This window comes from Theobroma cacao, chromosome 9 (assembly GCF_053813885.1).
Source record: "Theobroma cacao isolate CCN51 chromosome 9, ASM5381388v1, whole genome shotgun sequence".
In the NCBI taxonomy this organism is placed as follows: domain Eukaryota; kingdom Viridiplantae; phylum Streptophyta; class Magnoliopsida; order Malvales; family Malvaceae; genus Theobroma; species Theobroma cacao.
In genome coordinates, this window is record NC_142647.1 from 47,143,159 (window position 1) to 47,165,590 (window position 22,432).

General features: G+C 35.0%; 3 protein-coding genes across 3 annotated transcripts; 1 reads left to right on the top strand and 2 right to left on the bottom strand.

Moving 5' to 3' along the window:
- The first annotated feature begins 854 nt into the window (after positions 1–854).
- On the top strand, positions 855–2,636 carry LOC18590480 (uncharacterized). The gene is made up of 2 exons (XM_018126716.2): positions 855–2,093; positions 2,179–2,636. Exons 1-2 carry the CDS (start codon positions 1,154–1,156, stop codon positions 2,544–2,546), a joined length of 1,308 nt encoding a protein of 435 aa, XP_017982205.2. The 5' UTR covers positions 855–1,153; the 3' UTR covers positions 2,547–2,636.
- A 2,521-nt stretch (positions 2,637–5,157) lies between these two features.
- LOC18590481 (zinc finger (CCCH-type) family protein) lies at positions 5,158–8,469 on the bottom strand. Its single transcript, XM_007016022.3, has 2 exons — positions 8,311–8,469; positions 5,158–7,775 (listed from the first exon to the last, which is right to left on the bottom strand). Exon 2 carries the CDS (start codon positions 7,755–7,757, stop codon positions 5,628–5,630), a length of 2,130 nt encoding a protein of 709 aa, XP_007016084.3. The 5' UTR covers positions 7,758–7,775; positions 8,311–8,469; the 3' UTR covers positions 5,158–5,627.
- A 6,320-nt stretch (positions 8,470–14,789) lies between these two features.
- On the bottom strand, positions 14,790–20,089 carry LOC18590482 (Double Clp-N motif-containing P-loop nucleoside triphosphate hydrolases superfamily protein). The gene is made up of 3 exons (XM_007016023.3): positions 18,472–20,089; positions 17,014–17,260; positions 14,790–16,856 (listed from the first exon to the last, which is right to left on the bottom strand). The coding sequence occupies exons 1-3, from the start codon at positions 19,677–19,679 to the stop codon at positions 14,970–14,972; spliced, it is 3,342 nt and encodes a 1,113-aa protein (XP_007016085.3). The 5' UTR covers positions 19,680–20,089; the 3' UTR covers positions 14,790–14,969.
- Positions 20,090–22,432: the final 2,343 nt, after the last annotated feature.

A 22,432-nucleotide genomic window follows, 5' to 3' on the forward strand; every position in this document is an offset into this window, starting at 1 on the left:
CCAGCTGTCGTGCATTTTATTATATGACTTATCAAATCATAAAGTATACATAGGTTACTTTTTAAGCCTCAATACATTCAAATACAAATCAAAAATCTGAATACTACTTTTATTTTTTATTAATAGCTTTTACTATACGTAGGTGAATAATTTAATATATAAATATCATAATTATAATAATAAAAATAACAAATTAATAGATTATGATGTATTCAATCCACAATTAATTAGCATTTAATAGCATAAAAACATAAAATATATGTAAGTAAATTGTATTCTTGTGAAAAATACTAAAATTATATAAATTTTATATCTAAAATGAATTTTCTTTATAGAATATAATATATTATAATCAAGTGAATTTTCATTAATAAATTTTGAGATCATAAAAATAGAAAAAAGAAGAAAACATATTAATTTTGACAACAAAAAAATTTATAGTAGAAATTAAAAATTAATTTAAATTATTAACCAATTAAATTATAAATAATAATAGAGTAAAATTAATTAATTCAAAATAATTTTATATATATATATAAAGAACATAGATACGTAGGCCATCAACCAACATTAAGCCATGCATACCCTCCTGATGAATTAACAGCCGATGCTTCCAGCTATGAACAATTTATTTTAATAAAGAGTTCAAGATTAATAGAAAATCGATAACCAAAAATTAATGAATATTTAATTAATTTAATAAAAATGAAAAAAAAATTAAATTAATAAATTATGAAATAAGAATTTGATTAGATGTTGATAAGAGATAATACTAGTAAACAAATTCCCCTAGGCGCAAGGAGAAGGGTAGCCAACCCCATTATAATGCAAAGACAAGTAGACAAGAAAATGGTAAGAAAATAGACTCCTCATAGCGCGTGCAAACATATTCCTGAAATGGCTACCAGCTTTGCCCAATGCCCATTGCCTCCCTCCCCCCACTTTCAAATGCAAATCCCGCCATCTCTCTCTTTCCAACTACCCTTTTCCCCTCTTTCACCATCACCCTCCCACACATTCAAATTTTTATGCTTTTGGGGTCCCTTTGGAATCCATTCCTTTTTGCAAAGTTGTAAGCTGAAGTTGCTCACAGTCACAGAACCCATTTATTGCACTATTTTTCCCTTGGTTGTTTTACTTCCTTTTTGTCAACATGAAGTTGTTATCTTCTTCTTCTTCTTCTTCTTCAACTGTCTCTTTTGATCCCAAACTGTGCACTTCAAAGAGTGCAACTGCTGGTTGCCTTGCAGGGATCCTACGTCGAATTCTTTGCTCCCGTAGTCTCCCAACACACCCTTCTGATCACATTACTGAGGCTAATTCTGTGGCAAGTTACAAGAACCAACAATTCAATGCTGAGGACAAGGTTGATGCTTCCAAGTTCACTCCAGGGATTGTAGCAAGACTAATGGGCTTGGATTCCTTGCCTGAAATCAGCTTACTTAAGACACGAGCAAATCCAAATTCAATTACAAGAAGCCGGTCTATGAATTCAGCAGATTATAAGCAAGGTACTGATTCAATCCATGCCAAGCATAGACGAGTAAACTCTACATTGTCGTTCCGCGATATGCCTACCTACTTCGAGCTTGAAAATGAGGAATATTTTGTGCTCAGCTTTGAGAAGGAAAGTGAAAGGGAAGAGCTGAGATCCAAGCGAAGAAAATGTAGAGGAGGGAGTGGAGAATTGAAGCAAAGAAAAGAAGAGAAACATAAGGAGAAGGAAAACAGAGTGGAGAAGGTAAAAGAGGAAAAGAATAAGGGAAATCAGCAAGAGGCTAGCAAAAGGGTATTAAATGTGTTGAATGAGGAAAAGCTGAACAGAAGAATTGTTGATAAGCCTAGTCAGGAAGTAGCCAAATGCAACGAAGTTAATGGTGTCTACTTGGAGAAGCCAATTGTCAGCATTGGGGGTCTAGAGTGCTCAAAACTTGTGGACAAGAAAGGAGTGCCTGATGGAGCAAAATTGAGGAAGAAAATACAGCATCGTGTAGCTGAAAATGTAGAGCCTGAATGTAGCTCAGAAGATTCCAGCCCGGTTTCTGTTCTTGATTTTGATCAATTCGTCATTGATCATGATGTTCCTACATCAGGTTGGTGCCTCCCAATTCTGTTCATCACTTAATAGAAAAGTTATTTCATTCATCCTTTTAACTAAATGTGAATTGTTTGTAACAGAGGAAGATTCAAAAGCAGATGGGTCTAACTCAAGAAGGATATTATCACCAGACCTGGAAAATTATGGGTGCAAATCTCCTAGCAATGATGGTAATATGATGGAAGATGAGCTAAGGGTAAAAAATGTTGAAGGCAAAAGTTTGGGGTCAAGGAGAAAAGATTGCCACAGTGAGATAAACTTGGAATGTTGGGGTGCAATTAGCAGGATGACTGAAGCTGAGGTGGCTAAATCAAGTTGGTCATGCTCAAAGAATGAAGATCTTGAAGATATTACTGCAGATATTGGGTCAAAAATTCTAGACCAATTGTTAGATGAGCTGGTAATTTCAACCTTTGGGATCTCTCCCATGAAGAATTTGAACTTGTAAAAGTACAGCAGTAAAGCCCCTTTGTAAATTTTGCCATTGCAGAAACCTATAGTCAAAGATATATAGTACTTCCAGTATCTAATTTCAAAATGTTTTCTGTCAAGTCTTGCTCCCCTTTATCAACTAAATATAGTTTAAAATTTAAATTCTTTAAATGAAAGGATTAGGTAGCTTCAGTTAACTATGTGGCTGGATTCTTTATCTTCACCATGCTCTTACCTGTATAACAAGTAAGACCTGTCAAGTGAAGAAAACTGGATTACCATCACTGTAGTTCTGGCTGTCTTCTGAACGAAAAAGTTAAAAGGATGTGGCTGACAGCAAAAGCCTCATTCTAATATCCTGAAAACAACAATTAATACTAATAAATTAGTTGGAAGCTGTCAAAATCCTTGAGTGGATAAAGTGGATAGGTTGAGGTGGGGAAAAATGGGGAAAAGAAAAGATTCATGTACTAGAAGAACCTTCATTGCTCTAGAAAAGAAAAGAAGAAGAATCTAAATTCCAGCCAAACCATTTGCTTATCTTCAACAATTTATGAATCTTCATTCATGGTACAATCATCAAATGAATATCTTCATGGGAAACTCAAATATAATAAAATATGGACAAAAATTCATGATTGGACCCCTACAAGGACCACAATGGGGCTTGCCTAATTGATCTTTGCTTGCAAATTTCATTATGAAACTAGGTTAGCTACCAAGTCATTTAATAATGACTACTTGTAGAGATAGTTATTCATTTTTTTTTTATGTTTAAGGTATCAAGAATGAAATATTTTGATCTCAAATTATAGAACGAAGTGTAGCTATTTTGTTAACTTATTGTCTCACCTAGAAGCCAGAGACAATAACTTAATTGGATCTGCAGAAAGTCTTCTTTGTTTATTCAAGCTCTCCTCCTTGTGAAGCAAGTCATTAAGCAACACATTCGATCAGGATACCAAGTCAAACTTTGATTTGTCCTAATCTTGAGCTGAGTTTGGGGAATATTTTCATACCGCAAACTTGAAAACAATGCTCTATTGTTTTCTATTAAATTGCAAAGTTTGTCCTAATCAATGCTCAGTGTCACGCTTTACACCAATCTGTCATGCTACACATCAATCTATATGAGGTATTATCCGTTTTGGTCCATAAAAAAGTAAGGCAATGCTCAGTGTCACGCTCCACACCAATTTATGTTAGGTATTATCCGTTTTGGTCTATAAAAGGGACTTTACAAGTTAAAAGTAGTGTGAACCCCCGTTAGGAGTTTCTCTCCATAACCATAACATCTTTGATGGGAGTTTCTCTCTATGACCATAACATCTTCGATCTGGGACTTTATAGCTCAACTCGCTGAGAGCATTATTTCTATGATGTAAGATTCATGTCCACGAAAAGACCTCATGTTTACGAAAAGACCATGACATCCTCCTTTACTTCAACAAGGGTCCACTGTCACTGTCTTTAGTAGCACATCGTTAGTACTTAAAATCTGTTCTGATACCAATTGTCACACAATTGTCACGGTGCACACCAACTCCTATAAGGTATTATCCACTTTGGCCCGCTAGTCTCACGGTTTTATCCAACAAAAAGTGCCTCACAGGTTGAAGATGGTGTGAATTCCTATATTCTCAATATCGCTCTATTACATAACTAATGTGTGATTTATGGCTTCCCTTATAGAACCATAACATCCTCCCTTAATTCCAGTTGGGAGTCTCTCTTTAGGATCATAACATCTTCTTTTAATTCTTGTTAGGAATTTTTTTTAATGTGAAATTTTGTAACTCAATCCGCTAAGAGTATTATGTCGTGAAATTCACATGATGATGTGAAATTCACATCTAGACAAGGATCGTGACACTCAACCCCAACAGCAAGATAAAATAATCCCAAGACAGGTGGACAACGTTGGCAGCAGGAGTTTAGTCAAAGAAGTGGCCTACCCTAGATGAAGATATAATTAACAATTTCTGTTTCTGCATCTCCAAGAAACCTTATTGAACATTCACAACAACATTCTTGTTTTTTGCTGATGAGAAGCAAAAAAACTCATTGGTTCATTGTCTGAAATGACAGGCCTTGAAACTGTGGTTCATTCTTCCTGGCTTGTAGTGTCCATCCCACTACCAAGTTTACCCAATAAGAAAAGTTAATCTAAAGACACAAACGAGCTAACACTGGCAGGACTGCCTTTTTGTTAGTGCTCAACAATCACACCCACTTAGAATTATGGAATCAATGAACCTTCACCTTTTGAATGCCGAAAGTAAGATGCAGAATTCTAAAAAGTTGATAGGTAAATGGCACTGTAACGAGATAAAAAGAAGGATTACAGTGGCGAATCACATCAAATGATCCATCCATTCTTGTGCTTTGCGTAAAGATATTGAACTCTTGAGGTTTATGGTCTTTAAAAGAGTGCAGAAGCTGGATGTTGACATCCATATTTCCATTTCTTCCCAGCTAGAGATAGAATGTTGGGTTTAATTTGCATGCCAGCTCTCTGGTGGTAATGAGCAATGGAAAGAATAAAAAAAGCCATCTGCTCGTCCAGATTACAGTATAGAAAAGCATTATGATTCAACAAAATCAGAACTGGTAAGAGGACGAGCAAGTTTTCACTGAAAAAATATATATATTAATTAAATAAATGCGATAGTTTCTGGTACATAAAATGTGTACAACCCCCACCAATTGAAAATAAACCAAAAAATTAGTACAGCTGCTTCCATTTGCTAATTGAAATGAATGTATCTCTGGAAATTGACTAGTTGAACATCCGCCTTGCTACCCTCACCGCAAATCATGTTTCTACTTGGATGTATACGGAACTCTCATCCAAGACAAGAACCAAATTTAGAGACTAAAAAGAATAAAAGATATTATTCTTCAGACCTAAGAGCAGTGTTAGCAGAAATCTTTCCTTCTGCTCACCTTGTGTTCTCCTAAGGGGGCAATCAATTTTCCCCTTCCCCATTTCATTCCAATTACAAATGACGAATATTGATAAAAATTCAAAAAATGGCCGAAAACAAGAACTAGTTAAAGGTTAACTGAGAAGCTAATGGTGGGGCTAGCTTTGCTTTTAGGCCACCATCTGCTCCTGCTCCATGTACAATTGCTCCACCCAGGCAGGGAGCATCTCCGCACCCCCGGAGTTAAGATGACACTGCTGCTGCTCCTCGTCAAAACCAAATTGCCCAGCAGAAGGGGTGTCCTTCACCAGAGACTGGACCCAAGACACATCTGGCTCATCAGCAGTTGGCAACATTGAGGGTGCTGCATTTGCCAAATTGCTCCCACTGCTTCGGAACCCAAAAGAAGCAGATTTTCTTAGTTTACTTAGCTCTTCTCCCTGTATACCCCAGTCTAATTTGCCATCAGGGGAACCCCAATCTGACAGGTTAGAAGGCATTGCACTTGCTGAAGAAGTTGGTGAAGAAAACCCTGCATGACGATTTACAGCAGTACGCTCAATAAAGCTCTGGCTCCGCTTTGCAAAGGCAGCTGACCTTGAACTTAAAACTGCTGCTGCAGTGGGCCCAGATGATGCATCAATCCCAAAGGATGGAGATGCCCTCACAGGAGAGGATGCTAGGTTGGTTGGGTAGCTAGCACGAAGCTGCTGGTTAATATTCTGGCGCATCTGAACTCCAGTGGGAGACTGCAGCTGAGGAGCTGTGCCATCGAGTGAGATTCCTTGTAATTGCGGCAAAATAGTAGTATCAAGAGATCCAAAAATATCTTCAAGGTTAGTGGGCTTCACCCCTCCAAACCTATTTAATTCCCCAGTTCGATCACCAGTGGCAGAAAAAGCTGAGGCAGACGACAAGGGATTGTTCCAACTGGTTGGGGAGGAAAGACCAGATATCTCATCAATTAGCTGCTGCTGCTGGCGGCGACGATGGCTTTCCAGCCCAAGTAGTTCCATGTCTAAATCCATATCCCTAGCACTTAGTGCAGTTTTTAACCTACTACCAGGAAGCTGCAAGGTAGGAGGTACGATGCTTAACTGGTTTGGCCACATCGCTCCACCCATAGGAGAAGAGGTACCGGTAGGAGTCAAGGGTGGTGTTGATGTTGGAGGTATCATAACAGATGGAGAGCCAAGAGCAAGTGGGCTCATTGAACCCATGTCCAGCGAGGAACCATTAGCTGCATATGATCTTGGGGAAGGCACTGCCGAACCTGTTGAAGCATACAAGGGACGAAGCTCCTCTGGCTTGTGAGCAAAGAAACAGACCCTCCTGCTGCAATTAGTCTCGTCCTTGCATAGACGAGTTCGATACTGGGCAGGATGAAGCCAGCACTCAAATATACCATGTGCATACTCACAGTTATCACCCTGCCTGCATGATCCCTTACGAAATTCAGGGCAAGGGACACAGCTATAATGGTATTTCCTAGGGTCACGCCTCCTTGCATTCTCCCCAGGATGAACAAAGGGGCACTCAGTCCAGTCATGAGAGTAAGCCCTTGAGCAAGGCTTGACCTTGAAAGTATACATCCTAAACTCATCTGTCCCATATATCCCATTCTTAATGTCTGGAAGAGTAAGATCAACAGGATACTCTTTCTTCTCAGTTCCATCTTTCAAAACCCGGGCTATTGAGTTATCTTGCTGCTCTTGCCCTTCCATTTCATTTCCTTTTTGAGCAGGCAAAGCCTCCATTTCACCAACACTACCACTTCCTCTCAACAAAGCTTCCAACATCTTCTTCCTCAAGCTGAAAGCTGAATTACAAGCTGGTGTAATCAAATCACCAGGCCGGTTTCCATTAGCGTCAACGGAATTGATATCAGCAGAGGCATCAAGCAAGATCTTGACAACCTCAGCTGAATCAAAGGAGCCACCAGCAGCAGCACAGTGGAGAGCCGTGGCCCCATCTGAACCACAAGCCCTGTTAACATCCACACGGCCACTTCCAATAATATAATTGACTACATCCTTGCTGCCGAACATGGAAGCAATTAAAAGGGGTGTTCTTTCTTCAAACCCCATCTTCTTTAAACCTATTCTCCTTCCATACCACAGGCTTGGCTCATCGATATCATGACCCTCTTCCTCAATAGCACTTTTAAAGCCAATCAGATCATTTGAAGCCGAGAACTCGAGCAAAACAGAGAACTTTTGAGGAAGCATATCTTCTTTATGAGACTCCCCCTCCATCACAAAACCAGTTTGAGTTGGTTTCCTTTTTGAACCACTGCACATGGAAATTTCTCTTCTTTCCTACAAAATTGAAAACGCGGGGAAAAATCGTTCACCAACTCATCGAATAAATTTAGAGCCTAAAATGGACATAAAAGGCGACAAGGAGAGAGAGAAAGGACTATAAAACCCCACAATTCAAGAATTCAACACAAAATGAAGAGAAAGACACCAAAATTTGTTTCTTAAATCATTCAATTTTACAGATAAAGTTCCAATCTTTAAAACCAACCATTAAATTCATAACATATAAACTTATCTAAGAATTAAAAACCACGACTTAAAGTTTTAACCGAATAAGAAACAGAAAATCAGTTTTAAAAAAAAAAACAAAAACCTCAACAAAAATGAACTACACATATAAAAACACCAGGCAAATTTCCGAAAGTAGTACACATTAAAAGGAAAAAAAACTAACTACTCCCCCCACAACAAAAACACTTCATAAAGTTTCATTCTTTTCACACATTTTCTCACCTGCCAAACAGAACACAAACAAGGCGCCAACATAAGGAAAAAGAACCAAAAGAAAAAAAAAGGAGAGAAAAAAACATACCTTTGAAACACAAATATGAGAACTGGAGCAGAAACCCAGAATGTCTCTTTAACAAAAAAAACAACCTTTGTGTCTTTTAACTTCAAACCCGAGTTTAAAAGAGAGAGAAAGAAACAGAAAAGGAAAAGAGAGGTCTTTTGGTTTTGGGTTTTTTCTCTTTTTTTTATTATTTTAAATATTATACTTTTAAAGAGTCAAAAGGAGTGAGCCTATGGCTCCTTCCTGTCCTTTTCCCTCTAAAAAAAAGTTGAGACCCAGAAGAAAAAACTCAAATTCAAATGCAAATGCACATGAAATGCAAATTAAACTTTAATTCCTTTTATTTTTCCTTTTTGCTTTTCATGGGATTTTGTTACGTGGGAGTGGGATCCACGGGAGGAGCTCTTAATATCTAACCTCCAACGACTCAAGAAACGCCACGTGTCGATAGTTCTCTTGGCTTTTATTTTTATTTTTCTGTGTGTGGAAACGGCCACTCGATTTTAGAGAATCCGGATTTATCACGCCTTGCGCGTTTCTTTGGCTCTTGGCGGATGACGTGGACGTCCATGCACCGTCAGCAATGTCTTTTTATTATTTTAAAATCCTGTTCGTTAGTTGGTTCTGCGGATATTAGCCGACCGTGATTTTACGTTAGGAGACTGTCGAAGGGAGTTGAGGGATGGAAGGCGTACGGCGGGCTGTTTACTTGTCTGTGAAGGATGTGGGCGGTGACAATAACGGGGGAGATTGAATTGGATATTGTTTCAAGGAGGCAAAATTCTTGATGCTATCGACGAATCGCAGCGTTTCGATGGGTTCTAGAAGCATTTATCTGTCTTCTTGTTGGGACTTTTTTGAACCCTTCTGTTCTATTTGTTTAAATATACATTAATAGCTCATTAAATAATTTTGTTAAAATTTTTTAACTACGGTAATTCTTTTGCTGACGATAAATGATGGGTAAAAATTTTGGACCAAGTCTTGATAACATACTAGCTTTCCCACACTTTCAAACATAATTTTCAAATTTTGATTAATATTTATTAATTTTATATATAATATTCAAACATCGATACGTGAAGTCATTATCAAGTATACTATTTACAACCATTAACATAATTTATATATTTCGTATTACATTTTTTATCATTTTAGTATTAATTTTATACAAAGATAATTACTAAATACATACTGGTTTGTTGTTTTGTTCACTGGAATTGAAAGAAAATTAAAAATTTAGTTCATTATAAACAAATTATGTTTATAAAGTGGTAAAAATTTAGATTAATTTGTAACCATATTAATTCTTTAAAGGTATAATACCTAAAAAAACTCATAAATTATTTCAAAAAATTCTAATTAAGTCGTTTATACTTTTATTACATTCAATTAAGTTCTCGTATGTTTATTTTAAGTCAAACAATCTTTACATTCTATTTTAAATTAAATAAAATTTTATAATTAATAGTTGATTTAATTAAAATATCATTTGTTATTATATACAACGTGATATTGACGTGACATGTTAATAACATGATATGATGATATAATCAAATTGTATTTTTCACCCTCCATGTCGACAATAAGTCAACATCATATGAGTATAAAATGATAAAGAGTATTTTGATTAAAAATAATTAATCGATCATTAGTTATAAGGACTTATTGGATCTAAAATAAAAATATAAGAGTTTCATTGAACGTAATAACATAATAAAATTTTATTTAAATAATTTAAAGATTTTTTGAATATTTTATTTTTTAAAAAAATGACTTTAAGATAACTTCTTTCCTAGTATCATTTAGGTACCTATGTACTGTTTAATGAAAAGTAATTATTAATTATGTGGTTCCCTCAATTTGTCAATTTGACTTTTCCTATGCAATACTGTCTTCTCCCTTCTAAATTAATTTTGAAATGTTATGTCAATTGTCTTGTACACTATACCCAAAAAATATGTCTTATAATGTTAGCTAAAGAAATTCAAAAGATAGAAGAATGATTATGGGAAGTGGGATACCTAAAGGTTTGTCACAAAGACTAATGATCACATTTTCTTGGCAATTTGTCTTCCATTTACAGTCCAAGGGCACAGTAAGAAATCTTTTTCATATCTTCAAGGTATTCTTTTTATTTATAATTTAAAGGTTAATTATATATGAAAGAAATTATTATGCCATTGAAAAACTTGGGTTAAAATTAAACTAACTAAACCTATTGTTCATCACATTATTGATTGTAAATTTCCCTTTCACTTCTACTTTGAGTTTATTAATCCATAAAATAAAAAAAGAAGTTAAGGAAAGGATTATTTCTTTCCTTAATTTGATTAATATTATTTTTACTGTCAAATCATGTATCAAAAATCAAATACGTTTTTGTAAAGTTCTTGATTTTTCAATTCATTTTATAATAACAAAATAGTCATTGTTGCTCATGTCATGTACATATTTCTTCTCGTTGGATGATGAATGTTAAGCAATGATCTTATAAAAACCAATATTTCCATCATCAAATTATTTTAATGCACGAATGTAAGAATATTACAAATTCTTTTTTGGCAAGTGGATCAATAATTCCAATATATTGCGAAATGACGTAAACAGAACTATACTTCATGCAAAAATATAATACAATAAAATATCTTGAAAATAATTTCTTTTAAAACCCAAAAAAAAAAACATGACATTTGTCTTAATGGTTTAAGATATTGAAGTGGAGTTAATTGCTGACTAGATAATCTTAACTTATGTATTTTTTTTCCTAATTAAAGAATTCTCCATATAAACAAGACCGCCATATAAGATTCTTCCTTAAAATATTTATAATAAGTGTCCATCAAGAACTAAAATAATAAATTGGATAAGAATTTGGGGTGTAGCTCCAAGACTTGATGTCATACTAGGAACCATTGACACTTCCTTCCAAAGGGATAAACACGAAGAGCAAAGGCACTATAAAAAATCAACCTTGTAAATATCAATACAAAAAAAATAATGATTTTTTCACGATTCGAAATTTAGTTTTTTTTTTAAATAAAATTTAAAATTTTATTTTAACGATCAATTGAATGGGTCAAACGAATCGAACGACTCTGATTTTTCCCTTTTTTTTCCGGAGACAAAATTGACTACTAAAATCTATGAATTTGTTAAAGCATACAATAGAAAAGTCCATGGCGTGCTCTAAATCAGGGACCCCAGTATTAAAAACATAAAAGACGCTAAGGTTTACAAAGGATTGGGACCCAAGCATTTGATGTCGTTTTCCAATGGGTGGAAAGATTGCATTTTGATGTTGCAATCAATCACACTATGGTTTCTATCACCTTTCAAGAAGGTTATGAATAGATGCTCATTTAATATAGTAGGAGAAAAAAAATGGAAAAAGGGGGCTTTAATTTGCAAAAGGAAAAGAATTGGGTTGCATTACCAATGGTCATGATTGATCTTATTATATATACTTATCATCCCAAAAATATCATACATTGCACATAGAGATTATTGGGGTAATTATGACCTTTGCATATAGTTGATGATCATTTTTTCTTTTTATCAAATTCTACTTTTCTTCATTCATTTCCATATAAAGTGCCAAAGGGTCTGACTAAACGTGTTTAAAGAAGCTAAGTCAAGTTGTACAGAAAAGCATGGCTTGTTAGGCATCATAATTCATAGTAATAATTTTTTCGGTTTTTGGAATTTTAGTATCGAATCGATCATTTGCATACCGCGAAACAAAAGCCTAAAATAAAAAAATCCTGACAAGCGACCTGTTAATAGAGTACTGTTAAATTTGTTGAAATTATCCTTTGATATTATTGTATATCCGAAAATAAATAACTAAAGTTTTAGACTAGAGAGAGAGCGATAGCCTAGTCTTGATCTCATTTTGTTCAAATTAATAGTAATAATTATAGATATGTATATTATTTAATTTGGATAATGAATCTGTCATGCATTTTTATAGTTGAAAAATTCATGGGGATTGAATGTCGAAAATAATCAGATAACCTTTTATTTATCGGTAAAATATCTTAAATTTTTTATGTTTTGATTGAAATTACATAGTAATCTATTAGTTTTCGAAATAGACACTCTACTTTAAAAAAATATTTTTCGTTAGACACATAAGTCCAACTGTTAATATTTTTGTTAATAACTACTATATTTTTTATTAATTAAAAAAATCTCTTAGGGAGTCCGATCGGGGCTCCCCAGGTTTCTTGGTGAGTTAGGGAACACTAATCGATGCTCTCCATTCTTTTTATTTTTTAAAAAACGTAATAATAATTTTTTAAATTAATAAAAAATATTTTAATATTTTTATAATTTTTGTTAACGATATTTATATTTTTGAGGTGGAGTGTTTATTTTAAAAATTAATAAATTTTTGTGTAATTTTGATCAAAATTTAATAAGTAAGAATATTTTACATGATTTCTATCTTTGAACACGAGGAAAGAAAAGAACCTACTATGAGCTGAGAGGAATATTAAATTAAAGAAATGTCTGCTTTATCAACACACAGAATGCATTTAGTAAACAATGATGTGCTACTTGTCTCTTTCCTCTTTTGTTTATTCATTATGATGTTTCTCAGGCAAATTTCTCCACACATTATGATAATAAATTTCTATAATTGGAGATGCAAAGTGAAATTACAAATTCCAATGTTAATTGCTGTGACTTGAATGGAGCTAGGGTTTTAGAAACATTTGGTAATGTTAATTTATATCAATATGTGATGTTTTTTTTTCTTATTCTTATTATTTTTTAAGAAAGATGATTTATAAATTAAAAAGATTTATTCTTGAATAAATTATGGATCGAGGTTCAATAAGTTTAAAGTAAGGGAAATTATATTAAAGTTTGATGAGTTGGGATAAGAATTCCACTTCTTTTATTTACCATTCCATGGGCATATTATGAGCTTTTTGACCAAGAAATTTCACAATTATTAGAACCAATAAGTTAAAATATTGAATACTTCTTCTGCCAAACAATGACATTGAAACATTTGATGTTAATGTATAGTTCTGACTAGAATACTAGTTGAAGAAGCTTGTTGTTGTTGTTGTTGTTGTTATAGTGGAGGAATCAAACTAATCTAACATCCTGAAGCACATTAGAATGATCAAATATGTCGGAAGCTCTTGAATTTCTTTCCACCTTTTCTGGTTTATGGGGAAGAAAAGCAAAAAAGGGTCGGGAAGAGACTAGAAATTTGAGGCAAACGTGTAACATCAAGGCCATAGTTCAGCAATTTTCCAGCACCAAACAAAGCCGTCAAATCAAAAGGAAGCAAAGTCAGAGTTGGGCATGGAAAACTTTGTCTTTGCAATGCAAAGGCGGTTTCGTTTTCCACAAGGTTAGCTTTTAACGTAAGCCGGACCACGGTCCAGTACCACCTGGCCTCCTGCCATCTCGCGTGTGCCTCGTCATCTTTTGTTGGCTTTCGAACTCCTGTCAGCGCAAAATTTAGCCCTTAAGGTCCGAAGATCTTCTGTTAAAAAGATTAGAGAGATGATGAATTTCATGAATGAGGAAAGCAAAAGCTTGCTATGATGTTTACAGAGGCACGTTAATGGTTTGAAGAGATGGGTAGATGGCACCATCGGAGCCCTCACAAAACAAATGTTCAAACTCGTGTGCAAGCCCGACAATTTGGCAACCAAGCCAAGGTCAATGATTAATAAGTGAGCTTCAACATTTTTACCCAAGGTGTATCTCCGTGCTAAAACAGTTGTCTTGGTCCATCCGTGATCTAGTATTCTAGTTAGTGTTAAATCCTTGTCTCTAACCCTGTCACCAAACCTGACCCGAACTAGAAGAGAAATGACGGGAAGCTAAAGGAATTAAACAGGAAAACCAAAAGCTGTGGCCTAGGTTCTTGGTTGAATTTGGTAAGAAAACATAGGAAGTAGATAGCAGTTGTAATTTATTATTAGAACGGCTAAGAGACATTAACTGGGTGGGGGCTTAAGGAAATGTCATCTTTGTAAGTGGTTGGCGAGACAGCAGAGGTTAGGCAGTGCTAGTCTGCTAGAGGCCTAGAATCAGGACATAAGCTTTGTGAGAAAAGCCTATGGATTTTAGCCAAGGCCTGGGCCTTTGTAGTTTGACAAATATAGTGACTTCAAGTAGCTTTGTAGGTTTCTGAAGTATGACCAAGTGAGCGGCTGTTGACTCTAACCAATGACTCGCTTTAGCTTAGCCGAAAGAAACAAAGCAGCATTGGGATTATTTCATCTACCGAGCATGGCTTTTAAGTCCATTGCGCTGAAAACAGCAGCAAATGTGTAGAGCAGTGGGCTCTGGGAGAAGGACATTAAACAAGGACTATTATCCTATGAGATGGTTCATGGAGAAAAAAGTCTTATGGCTGATTAATCAATTGATCACATGAAGGCAACTTGCATCATTTTGCCCGTTTTGAGTCTTTGTATGCCAGCTTCAACTTCAGGAAGGTCAGATTACAGGTAATGCAGGCAAGCTGAGAAGAAAGTAACCCGTTACTCTTTCGACAAGGAGAACATTATACATTCTTTGACTGCGTTTAATACAACACAAAAATAATACCCAAAAGAATTACGTTAACGCTTGCCAAAGGCTTTAGTTACTAGAACCTATAAACTGGGGTCTACATTATACAATTTAATTACAACATCAAAAAATCAGTTCAGATTAATTTTAGCGGGAAGACATATTCCAGGAGCTTGCTCATTCACACCAACACCTTCACATGCAACTAGTTTCACAACAGACTGAGAAGTGAGATCGTACTTCTGCTGAGCCTCAGCAAAGCTTCTGCAGAGAACTTTTTCAAGCCAGTCTTCTACTGCTTCCCTTTTGTCTGATATCCAGGCAGCCGCGAGTATCTGTAACATGACTTCTTCATCAATCTCCAACCGAACCCCACACCCAACAGTGCTCTGAAATTGTGAGCTGACTTCCTTTACAATTTTATTGGCAAGTTCATCAAAATCAAACGGGTTGAAAACTATCTTTTTATATACTTGGCTAAAGAGTTCTTCCAACCAACCTTCTGAGTTCTCAGAGAGAGATTCACTGTCAGAGTCCCCCAAACTGATGCCCTCGTCTGTCTCCTCCACAGGAAGATTTAAATCCAGACAGGATCTCGACGCCTTGGGAACTCTCGTGTCTGTTTTCTCGAGCTCAGAAGAGTAACCAGTGTCAATCATCTTTCTTTTATTAACAGTTGCAGAAGTGGAAGCTTTTTTTATTATTGCAACTCTCGTGTTCGTATCATTGCTTCTGCTGACATCATCAGAAACGGAACCAACTACAATTTGCATTTGCCACCTTTTGGCTCCGAGTATTCTTTCCTCAGAGAATTTCATGGATTTCTTCTCACAGAGAACATTTATATTACCTTTTCTGATGGCTGACATTATAAGAACAGTATTGTTGAGGCTGATTTCTCTCCCATGCGAATCAGGAAATTTACCTGTTCTAATAGCCTGGTCCAAACTACGTTGGACATAATAATCAGCCTTATGCACATTTTCAAGGAAGATAACAGAATGGGGTTTCTTTCTCAACTCCTCAGCGATGAAGTCAGAAACTGTTTTTCCTCTAAACTTCACATCATAACCATTTAACTCTTGGCATTCAAAAATCGAGTTTGAATGGCTACCTTTGTCTTGCATGCTCAAATCCACAGAGATTAAGTTTTCCTGGCTGCCAAATAGTACCTCAGCAAGTGCTAAAGCTATTCTTCTCTTTCCAACTCTGTCAGGTCCAAGGAAAGTAAGCCAAATATCCCCTTTAGGGTTTATGCCAGAACGGCTTCCATATCTGCTCCTTAAATGGGATACAGCTTGGCTGACAGAATTTACAGCTTCATCTTGCCAGCCAACCTTTTCAGAAAGAACTTTCCTAATGGACTTGTAACCCCCTTGATCAAAATGCTCTCCTGATGTAAGACCAGAGCATGACGAAGATTGGGCAAATTGATATGAAGTATTCTCACTATTTGCATCAGCAGATATGGAACCTGAGAAGTGCTGAAGATGTGATTTATGATCTAGCGATTTTGTGGTGTTTGATTCCTGACTGGTCGATGCATATATTGTTCCTAACTTTAAATCTGTGGTGACGGGAGGAACAAATAAAGGTGTGCGTCCAGGACAAGAGCTCAGATTTGGCTGAGGGTTATTAGTAAACCAGGGCACATCCATATCTGTCTGCTGAGCTAGGCTTGACACATCTGCAAGTAACCTGGATTGGACATTAATATTCTCAGCTTCAGAACATGGTATTGGTATGTTACGTTTTGGTGGAAAAATCTTTTGCAATTGCATTTGTGTGCTGGAGCTTTGATCGGGAAATCGACTTTCACTGATAGACAGATCTTCACCACTGCTTTGCTTCTTGTCTGTGGCAAACTGTGGGACCTCAACAATTGGAACCAGAGACCTGCCAGAGGTAATATCCAACTTGTGGAACGGTGAAGTGTGATGGAGACGTCGGCAAATATCATTCCATTTCCTCTGCAACCCCGAAACTTTAGCATTCAACATGGTTTCACCATCTTTAGTCTGCACTGAATAATGAAGCACATTCTTAAATAAACTTAATTATAATTTTATCATTGAAATAAAGCATATGACTACTGCCAACAATGGATAAAAAGTATGTATGTGGTTGTTTATCTAAGCCAAGTCAAAGATTTCAAAATCTGAAGTGCTAACCCACCTTTGTCACATCCGCACCCTTGGTCGTGTCAACTGCTGCCATCCGTAACCAAGAAGGCAAGTTTTCTGAATACTGATCAGCAACTGAAGCTGTTGAGCCTCCCTTCAGAATAGCAGCAACTTCTAGTTCATACTTCTCATTACAAAGCTTGCATCGAGGGATAGATTGGTTTCTGCCACTTAATGGACTTCTCAAATCTGATGTTGTAGGGAAGAAGCCACCAAATGGAACAAAGGACCCCATCAAGCTGTAAGTATGTCATGAGCATGGAACTGTGAGATCCATTGGGTGAAAAACTGTCAGAAGCTAAAGGGCACTGGCAGTAGACACATACATATATAAATATAAACTTAGAATGGCACTAACTACTAATGTGCTGCAAAAGAACTACATTTCAGAGACAAACATATAGCAACCAAGCATAAGCTCAATGGTAGGTGCATGTATCCCTGGCTCAAGAATCACGGCTAATCCCCCATTTCCCAAATAAATTAGGAAAAGAAAAGAAGACAAGCCTATAAAATTTACTGAGACAAGAACCAAAGCTAGAAATATGTCATGAGTATGAGATAGGTGAAGCATCACAGCTAGATCATAATATATGTAGTGCATACATTTTCCCCTAAGAATGGAGTTCTTGTAAATTCTCTGCCAGAAACAAATAAAAAATTTATTATCCATTGAAAGAAAGAAGATGTTATTAAAGCACGTTAGATGCCACTCCCAGTGCCTAGATATCTCATACACTAGGGCTATGGTGAACTGAAGACAAAGTGCAAACAAGATGGTCATCAGAAAAAAATGAAATTTTAGTGCTGAAACCATATCATCTATATATACTTGGTGCTCTGTTTATAAACAAAACCAGGCCCTTTTTGCTCCAAAACCTAGAGACTTATGAACTTAATTTGGTATTGAGATATTTTATTGAAATACTGCATCTCCAGTTCTTCAAGTGATATCTACATCTACACATTAAAAGGACGCAAATTATCCAGCCGAAAGCCCTGATATAGCTCCAAACATTTATTTTTGAGTGCCTTTATCTTATCAAGTACTACTTTAGTAGTATTATATAGGACAAAGCCATGAGGCATGAAACCTTTTTTAACTACTAGTAGTAGTACATATTTATTTTATTGAACACACGTTCTAACAACACGAGTCACTAAACATCCAGGTAGGCAAAAACCCCTGAACAAAACATTTTATCAATAACCTAACACGAAAAAGCAAAAAGCAACTAAAAATAAAGAACATCATGTATACAGTATATATATAATGTAACAAATGGTGACTCCACTTGTAGAAATGCAAGACAAAACTTCGGTTTTGGCAAGAAATCGACAGATTACTACAATAACTAAGAGAATTTCAATCAAGCAAAATATGAACAACAAGAACATATTATATCAAAAGCCATATAAAAGATATTTACAGCATTGAGCAAAAACCCACCTGGATTTGGAGCAAACCCCATCAAATGAACTCTTGGAAGAAGTAATGGGCAACAACTGCAAATCCCAGTCTTTTTCTATATTGGGAAATTTGTCGGAAAACTTCCTATACATTTCGACACTAGCCACAGCTCCAATCAACCATAATTTCCTTCTATAAACTTCCATTAAACCCGTTAGTTTCAAAACCAAAGCACTAACAGAATCACTTAAAACACCATCCAAAATCAACCCTTTTAAATCCCCAAAATTTAAAACCACTCCTCCTCCAAAACCATTACACTTCTCCAAAACTCCTTCCGTTTCCTTCAACTTTATCCCCAATTTTTCCTCATTTCCTCCAATAACGAGCTCATTAACCTCATTTTCAATCGAAATCACATTCAACCCAGCCAAATCCCCATCCAAAAAACCAGATTTCCCTCTTGCTAAACTCTCTGTAAAACCCCTCAAAGCTTCTATAGCACAAACCCCAACAAGCAACGGACTTTTCCCGCTCTTTTTAACCATAACTTCACCAATTCTCCCACAATTCTCATCAACCCCGTCTTCTTGACCCGGAAACGGAAAATTGAACGCTGCCCGACCCGAAACCGAATCCGTTAAGTTACACAAAAAAATAGGCGGGCAACGGGTACGTGAAAACCGAGGGGAAACTTGAGTTACCGGCGGGTGAACTAAAGCCAACTTTATGTCACAGCTCCTAAACCCAGCTTCCCCGAAGACCCGACTAACAATCGGGTCATCGAGAATTGATAAAATAAAGTATTTAAGTTCGACCTTCAAAAGCGACGCCGTCTGAGAACAACCGGTGGCGTTATTGTTATTATTATTGTTACTGTGCAACTGCTGTAAATGGTAACTTTCTGGATGGCGCCGTTGATTGGCTTGCGACCGTTTGATTGCCGCCATCAAAGAGTTGGAAATCGGAGGGTCCTCGACGGTCTTCGAAGAAGGTAAACGGTCAAGCGAAACCCCGACGCAAAGCTCCAAGGCGCGGAATTGGAGTCGGGACGGATACGCGCTGCTTCGCGCGCGTGCACACGCGTCTCGGAGAGTGGACGACGGTAAGGAAAGCAGCGCCGACACCGCGTGGAGCGATGTCGTCTGTGCATGGCTCCTTCGACGCGCCACGGCCACCGCTTCGTCTAACGCACGCGCCGCTTCTTCCGTTAAGCATTGCCGAGCTGCGGTTGCCGGCGTCGGCATCGCCGGCTAGCATATAAACACAAAAAAAAAAACCCACAAAAAAATACCCAAACAAATATCTGATTTAAAAAAAATAAAAATGCAATTTTAATTAACTGAATGAAAATTCATAAAAAAAAAAAAGAAATATTTGTGTAAAAAAAATTAGAAGGGGGGATGGGCTGTACTTGGTGTTTTTAGTTTTTTGTCAGTTAGAGGCGTTAAGGCAATAAAAAAATTGAGGGAGTGTTTACTTCAACAACTTTTTGAAATTATTTATTGGGGGAAGGAGAAGGAGGCAAAGGCTGGATAGGGGGGTGCTAGCATAAAGGAAGAGACACTGTTTGCTGTTTTTGTTGTTTCCCTCCTTTTCTTTCGAGGAGAGCGTGGGGTCATGTCATGGGAGAAGGAACAAACAGATGGCGAGCATAGATTCTCTATCACCCAAAAGAAACATCTCCTTACTTCTTCTTCTTCTACTGCCACTTGTATTTTTTTTTTTCTTTCTATTATTATTAATATCATTAAATATATAACAAGATTAAAGAGCATATAATCAAAAGAATATGAGAATAAATACAGATAAGAAAGAGTTTAGAATTGTATTAGCTTGTCTCCTATGGTTATTATCCGTTTCCTTTATATAATAATACAAGTAAATAGTAATGATACGGGTTTACTTTTGAGATGGAGATGCCGTGTCCACTGAAGCAAATGGGCCAAAGGGAGGAGCAGTCGGGTCATTGTCGAGCGTAAACCAGCTTTCCTTTCGGGGAAGAGAGAGAAAGAAAGCAAAGAAAACTAGAAAAAAAAAGGTCATACTTTGATTTCTATATGCATTTGGATTTTGCATATTTTTGATAACAAAGGCAAGGAAGAAAGTTTTTAAAGAAAAAAAATAGAGGGAATAAACCAAAAAGCATTAAATCCAATTCACTATTCTCCACCACACGTATCCCTCCCGTCGCAGTCACGGAAAAAGGTCGAACATTTAATATGCAAACTTTTTAGCTGATGGGCACCCTTCCTTCCTTTGCAATTATCTCAGTCCTTTTCGATTTTAATGCTTTACATTATTTTTGGGGTTTTGAAAAGCTGCCACCACATCGTGACCCTCCCCTGGACCTCTCGTGTTTCATCTCTCTGCAGGGATGAGCAATATCAAACTAAATTGTTTATTAAAATTATATGTAATTTAAGTAAAATCATTTGATCTAATTAATTCATTAAATCAATTAATTCAAATTGTTTGATTAAATTGATTTTTTTATCGATTATTGATTTTAAAATTTTTAGATTAATTCATTCAAAAAACTAAATTAATTTTTTATATATTAATACATATAATTTTTTTATATATATCAAGAAGAATTAATAGTAATTTTAATTAATAATATACTTAAAATATATTATTTTATTATATGTATGTATCCAAATTATAATCATAATAATTTAATTTTAATTATATATAATTTATTATAAATCTATATTAATATGAAATTACAAATTATATATTTTAAATGACATAACTTATATGTTAATATTATAATACATTATAGTAAATATCCTACAAATGAATATGTTATGATTATCACATTATGGTAATGTTTCATAATATAAAATATTATGAATATATATATAGAATTGTATAAACATTATATATATTTAATTTATACATAAACATTAATATAACTTATAATAAACTTTAGTTATATAATTGTACTTAATAACCTTATTAATTATCACCTTAGTTTTTGTAACATATTGTTCATAATTAGTTATTATTTATACAAATTTTGATATAAAACATTATAACATATAAGTTGTGTTATTAATTTCATATATACATAATAAAGTAATGTATATTATATATATATATATACATATATTTAATTTATACATAAGTATTACTGTAACTTATAATAGACTTTATTTATATGATTACACTTAATAATTTTTTAATTATCGCCTTAATTTTTATAACATATTGTTTATAATTAGTTATTATTTATACAAAATTTGATATAAAAATCAAAATATTGTAACATATAAGTTGTGTCATTAATTTCATATATATAATAAAGTAATATATTATATATACGTATATTTAATTTATATATAAGTTGTATATATCATAATTATGGATGAAGTTTATAAGTTTTAATAATATAATTTGTTAAAAAAATGTGATAAAATTTTGATCAATTAATCCAAAACCAAACCAACCAAACCAATTCTATGTTTCGTTGGTTTGATCATCCTTTATGTTTGACTGATTTTGGTCAATTGTTCAAAACATATTTGGTCCATTTAATCTTTAAGCGACCAAATTATCTAATTCACTAATTTGCTCACCCTTATCTCTCAATGTTTTTCCATATATATATTCATTCGAAAAACCAACTTGTTTTACTGTTTTAGTAAAATTAAATAGGTTTGGTTTGGTAGGAAGACATTTTTATTCGGTATAATGTTTGAACATTTTTTTAATTATTTAAAAATATTTAAATAATTTTTTACTGGTTTGTTTAAGCTTATTTATTTTTATTTTAAATTATATAAGTTTCTTATTATTAATGATTAATTAATTACAATTAATTCAAATATTCCTTGTTATTTTATATTTATATGTTGTTGATGTGATGTGATGTGAAAGGTAAAAAATATTTTACGATTATGTCATCATACCGCATCAATACATCATGTCTTATTTATTGTTGACATGTAAGTATGTCACGTATCACATAATAATAAGTGATATTTTGATTAAGTTA

What these genes read in the sequence shown, in the direction of transcription:
- LOC18590480 (XM_018126716.2), top strand. Translation starts at nt 1,154, where the DNA reads ATGAAGTTGTTATCTTCTTCTTCTTCTTCTTCTTCAACTGTCTCTTTT. An exon ending in TCATGATGTTCCTACATCAG is followed by an intron (nt 2,094 to 2,178) that starts GTTGGTGCCTCC and finishes TGTTTGTAACAG; the next exon opens with AGGAAGATTCAAAAGCAGAT.
- LOC18590481 (XM_007016022.3), bottom strand. Translation starts at nt 7,757, where the DNA reads ATGTGCAGTGGTTCAAAAAGGAAACCAACTCAAACTGGTTTTGTGATG.
- LOC18590482 (XM_007016023.3), bottom strand. Translation starts at nt 19,679, where the DNA reads ATGCCGACGCCGGCAACCGCAGCTCGGCAATGCTTAACGGAAGAAGCG. An exon ending in GGGGTTTGCTCCAAATCCAG is followed by an intron (nt 17,261 to 18,471) that starts GTGGGTTTTTGC and finishes ACATACTTACAG; the next exon opens with CTTGATGGGGTCCTTTGTTC. An exon ending in AGGGTGCGGATGTGACAAAG is followed by an intron (nt 16,857 to 17,013) that starts GTGGGTTAGCAC and finishes TATTCAGTGCAG; the next exon opens with ACTAAAGATGGTGAAACCAT.